The following is a 5,725-nucleotide window of genomic DNA, read 5'->3' as shown; positions in this document are numbered from 1 at the left end:
CAGTGCCTGTGTTATGTTTATTTGCTCCTTAATTAGAGACCTCCAGAGAGGAGATCATTGGTTAAGGAAACACATTGATCAGGAAGGATTCCTGAGTGAAAAACTGTGTTTAAGCTATCTCAGTTTGGGCTAAACTGCTAAGAATTCTGTTAAGTTACTGACAGAGTAATTCTTCACAGCTGTCAGCCCTTATCCATACACTAGAAGGATCATTAATATGACTAAAATGGAGCATCTGTCACTCTTGTGCTGACAGGGAGCATATTTCCCATAAATTCTATTTAAGGGGAACTGGGTGGTGAGTGTTTAATGTTTGCTTCAGAGAATGGTAAATTTTTACTACATTTGACTTTTGTCACTGTTGCAAGCTTTTTCAAAATGTTCTGTATCATGCATTTGTAACTAGAAAGTGACAGGCATTTTCTTGCTACTCAGTGTCAGGATGAAGCAAAGAAATGGCAAAATAACAAAAGCTAGGAAGATAGGCAAGTATCTACCATATTTTAATTGCAGAGCTAATAAAATCAGATTGGCATAACTCAAAATCTCTTGCTGTTACACTCAAAAACAATGTGAAAATCTGGATAGAAAAACACCCAAAACAAATTAAAATAAATTAATTGTGTCTTCAAGAAGCTATTTTTTAATATCTGAGCTAAGTTTAAACTGTTTAGTTGAATAATGCACTCCTTTGAAAGTTCATATTGATAGAAAATTGTCTGAAGAGCACATAAACATCCTCTCTTAATGATTCTATAAAACCCAGCAGATTTTATCAGGTTTTAGTTGATGACTTTTCCTACATTACTACAGTGATGTTTCTCTAGTACTTTTTATAATGTCATGGCTTATTTCTGAGTCTAGCAGATATTGCAGTGGTTTGGGGTTTTTTGTTTTGTTTTGTTTTTTTGCCTCCATTTAATTTCTCTTGTGACCTTCAAATTAGAGAAAAGATTTATATTTTTGTTTTGAAATTGCCAGAACCTCTTTTATCCTGGAGTCTGCTCCAGCTTCTGCTAAGATTGTTACTTGACATTTAGATCTCAGTTTCATGCTTTCATACTCTTTATTTTTGCTGATCAACTCCAGATTATATTTATTTCCTGAATATATATTAATTTTTGTGTGGTAAAAATCTCATAAAACTATTAAGTAGATTACCCCCACATTACCCTGGTGGGTTTTGTATCAAAACATGTTGTTAGTGCTCAAATAAAAGAAGATTACATGACCCAAAGTCCTGAATCTTGCACTGTGGAAACTGATCCTGAAATAATTAATCTAAACACTGGAGATAGAACTATAAAGTTCAAAGGAAAGTGCCTTAATTCTGGAAACATATTTTCAGGACTCCTCTTGGCTTTGGGCTGGAATAAACATATTCTGTAAAAAAATAATTTCCTTTTCATCATTTTTAAAGAAGTGATGTCAGGGTGTTCCAGCTTTTTAGGGACTTATTCCAGAGCAATTCTTAAGGGACCACATAACCATGTATGTGCAATGAGGAACTGGGATGGAAGTCACTTCCTGGCGCACTTTTTTCACAGCTCTCTGTGGTTTTTCCTCATTCTGATTTATTTTATGTGAAGAGTAGTAAGGAAGATTTCAATTATGTGAGAAGCAAACAAAAGCTTATTCCAGGGCTATGGCATTAGTTTTTAAAATATGCTAACTGACTTCCTCTGTCTTGCACCTTGTGCCATAACTTACACAATGAATAAAGAAAATGTTTCCCTTAGCTCAGTTCAAGATCTAATTTCAGCCAAAATTATATAAACCCCCCAACTGTTTCATGATGGAGGTGAACTAGAGCTTCAGTAAGCACCAGGCATAGACAGAGGGTGGGAGAATTGAAATCTCTTAACTGATGTTTTCAAAGAAATCTATTTTTTTACTGAAGCCCAAAATTAAGTTATGGCGCTATCTGGTGATTGTTTTCTTAAGCACAGCTTTATTGTAATTATGCTGTGATCCTTCCTATTCACTGTTGGTGTTACACTTTAAATTGTTTAAGAATAAAATTAAACCAAAGAACATTGGCTTAGCAGCTCCTTTTCTGGTGTCTGACAAACTCTGCTCTCAAGTTCAGGGACATACCTGCTGACACCTTGATTTCTAAATTAGTGTTCCAAGGTCATAATTTTTTTCACAATTTCATGAATTTGTCAGGCTTTCCAAACATTATTTATATGGTCAAATTCACATAATAAATTTTGTTTGGCTTGGGATGCACAAAAGTGGATTTCAGAGGTCATAGCTAAAGAGGGGAAAAAAAATAACACTTCAAATTTTGTTTTGATTTAAGAAGAGCAGATTTTCTAAATATTTTAAAACTCCAAACTCTTCTATTTTTCTTTTCTTGCCTCAATGGCAATTCAAATTTTTTTGCTTTGAAACAATACAAATTACCAGAGTGGAAGTGAAAGAGTCTTATAAAGAGAGACTGAAAGGTTAAGTGATTCATCGAAGAGTTTTTTAGCACATTCAATACAATGTCCTGTCTTGCAGGACATTACCTTGATCATTTGGTGGCAACAAAGCATTCACCTTAAAAAGGAAATTATTTGATTACACCAGCCGCTGAAATGCTTTCATATTGTTGGAGGAAATGTCACATTTTGACTAATGAGAAACGTGGGAGAGGAAAACTGCTAGATTCTGAAAGTACTGGTCTTTAAGGAATAAATACTGGGTCTTAGAGGGAAAACGTCCTAGAAGAAAAAACGTGTTTGTCACTCATGATGACAGACAGCTGTGAAAGTGCACCAAGTTACTCTGTGAAACAGAGGAATCAATCCACCTCCAGACCGGCCAGATCAGGTATTAAAAACAGTGTCAGAGTTTAAAGTTGTTCTCCCAATGGTGATACAGTGTCTCAAGTTGGCCAATATGGGTTGAGTTAATGTCGATTAATCAGGAAGCTCTTGTAGGTATTTCACAGGGACTGTTTATCAATGCATATGTGTTAATAACTTCACAGGTAACTTCTAACATGGCAGCTAGGGTCCGTAGCTCCCTCCAGTTTGGGCTTCACTAATGGTGTGGGATGTGGTGGCATTGTTCATATCCCATTTTCCTTAGTCAACACTGGGCTGTGTTGCATTAAAAATTAAAATCTCTATATTCATTAAATAATCTAAATTCATTACATTACAGTCAGTACAGAAACCTAAAACATTGAGGAAATGCTTTTGCAGAGCACAACTGTGTAACTAAAACTCTTTTCCCAGGCATCTACATCTCAGTGAACCATGATTTATTAGGGTTAAATACTTCAGAGTGCTACATTCTCAATTTATCAAATGAAGGGACAGATGCATAATCTGAAAAGCAACAATTGGCATTTCACATATGAAACTTCTAACAATGACAGCTAATTAATTATAGCTCATTTAAGCTACAAAGTAAAACTGACTTCAGCTTTTGCAACATGCGTTCCTACAAAACAGATTTCTCTCCCCCCCAAAGGTGTAATGAGAATGGGCTCTTCAGCTGGATGGGTCTTCAGATTGGGTCGTCAACATCTTTATCCGTTTTTCCAGCCTCTCCATCCATTCATTTCTGAGCCTAGGGACAGAAACATGGATCAGCTTGTCCCCATGATTTTACATGGAATGGATTTACACTCTTCATCGTTTCCACTGAGGATATTCTTTGGTGCTTTCCCCAGAGTTTTCGTGTAAGTTTCCCGGCCCCTTTAGAGCTTTTTCCTGAACGGTATTTCAGGGCAAGCTCTGGAGTCCCAGCGAGGGACCATCCGAGCTTTGTGGTCCATCTCCATCTCCCGAGTGCCCTGTCTCTCTCTCTCTCTCTCTCTCTCTCTCTCTCTCTCTCTCTCTCTCTCTCTCTCTCTCTCTCTCTCTCTCTCTCTCTCTCTCTCTCTCTCTCTCTCTCGCCTGTGTGCCACCAGCGTGACCTGTCACTTGCACTGGAGATTGCCTGCTGCCACCTCCTGGGTGGCCACATCACCCAGCACTTCCCCAGCCTCCCTCCTCCTCCGCCCTGCTCAGCTTGGAGACACTGCTAATATGTGGCCTTTTCTTTTTTTCTTTTTTCTTTTTTTCTTTTTATCTTTTTTTATTTTTCTTTTTTTTTTTTCTTTTTATTGTATATAGGTACCACAGAAAGGCTTACTCAAATAGAATAGAAAAGAATTTCCTAATTTCCTAATTTTCTCAGTGTTCTAACATTCAGATTAGGTTAGTCACAAATGGATAAAACATGCTGGAGATTGATTCCAGTTTCTTTTATCCAAGGTTAATAATATAAGGATGTGCTTGCTCTTAATTTTTCAATTAACAATGCAAAGAGGGCTATGAGGAAGGCTCTGGAAAATTGCTTTCTCACTGGATGGTGTCAAGACAAAATATAGTAAATAACAAAAATATATGTCTGGCATATGCCTTCAATTTATGGAGAGTTGATGTGAAGTAAAACTGCTGATATTGCTGCAGACTGCTCTTTCTCACAGTGACTGATCAAAGGGAATGTGACTGAGTAAAATAGATATGGGTATGAATGGTGGTTGCCTTAGTCAGTATGCTTGGGCCATCTGCTTTATAATGGATTTACCATATAAAATTAAACAATCTTAAGTAATTAAAACTATTTTCTTGAGAAAGCGAGGCCACAGAGAAAGCATGTGGGCCAGATACACATCTGTGCTGGCTTTTCTCTGACTAGAATCCTTTACGTTTAAGACAAGTCTGCTCTGTTGTATATTGTCCTTGCAATTTCAGAAAGTTCTATGCTTTGGACTCATTTATGGAACAAGAGTGAATTATTCTCTATCATATGAAGTCATAGTTTAAACACATTAGTATTACATCCTATTTTGGGAAGCTTCATTGTTTTCTATAAGTCTAAATTACTTTCAGGTTTAATTGCATGACTTAAGTATGGGTGTTACTTTAAAAAAAAATAAGTACAATGCAAACTCAAGTAACCTTTCTGGATGCCGATTACCCACTTTGTCAGAGCACTTCTTCGCTGACGTTCTTTTTCATTTTGCAGATACTGAGTTTGTTGTTCAATGGTCTTTTCCCAGAAGTTCCTCAGGTCACTGGTTTCACAGCCCCGCACTTCATGACGCATATATTGGCTGTTCATTTTCTGTAAAGGAAAAATTTGAAATAACTGTTTCAAATTGTTGTTGAAACAACAACTTACTCGTTCCTCATGTGTTTTCATGGCTAAAGAACATTATTGATGTTGTGGATTTTCAGCACAAGGGTCACAGAATAGGATCAGGATAACTGGGGGGCATGACTCATTATTTAAGCTTTTCTTTCCTAGCTCTGGCACTTGAGGATATGCTGTCTACAGTGATCTGAATTCTTACTTGTGTACCTAAAATATCTCTCACCTCCATCTGACTATGACATACATGTTCACAATCAGGTCAGTGCTCTTGTGTTCTGTAAATTAGCAATTACAGTACTTTTTACTGTACTCACAAATAAAAAAAAAGAAAAAAAATCAAAACTTGCCCTATCTTATGCGATTATTTTGCCTCATTATTTTCATGTCTCTAAAATTTTAAAGTGACAGTTGTTCTGATGATTTGCCTTTAATCATTATGGCATTTACCTTTGTTTGGGAATGTAGAAAATATTTATATATAAAAGTATGTACATAATTTCATAAGATGCTGGGTTGTTTACTAAATATTTTCCCCTCTTCTTCAATTTTCAAAACAGAGCAAACTCATTGAATGTATTTTTAT

At 36.3% G+C, this 5,725-nt stretch overlaps 1 protein-coding gene across 1 annotated transcript; it reads right to left on the bottom strand.

Annotated features, from left to right (window-relative positions):
• Nucleotides 1-3,488: 3,488 nt before the first annotated feature.
• LOC134056192 (protein FAM240B-like) lies at nucleotides 3,489-5,109 on the bottom strand. The gene is made up of 2 exons (XM_062512815.1): nucleotides 4,970-5,109; nucleotides 3,489-3,567 (listed from the first exon to the last, which is right to left on the bottom strand). Exons 1-2 carry the CDS (start codon nucleotides 5,107-5,109, stop codon nucleotides 3,489-3,491), a joined length of 219 nt encoding a protein of 72 aa, XP_062368799.1.
• Nucleotides 5,110-5,725: the final 616 nt, after the last annotated feature.

Source organism: Cinclus cinclus, chromosome Z, assembly GCF_963662255.1.
Source record: "Cinclus cinclus chromosome Z, bCinCin1.1, whole genome shotgun sequence".
NCBI classification, from domain to species: Eukaryota; Metazoa; Chordata; class Aves; order Passeriformes; family Cinclidae; genus Cinclus; species Cinclus cinclus.
This window is presented reverse-complemented; position numbering and strand designations above follow the sequence as displayed.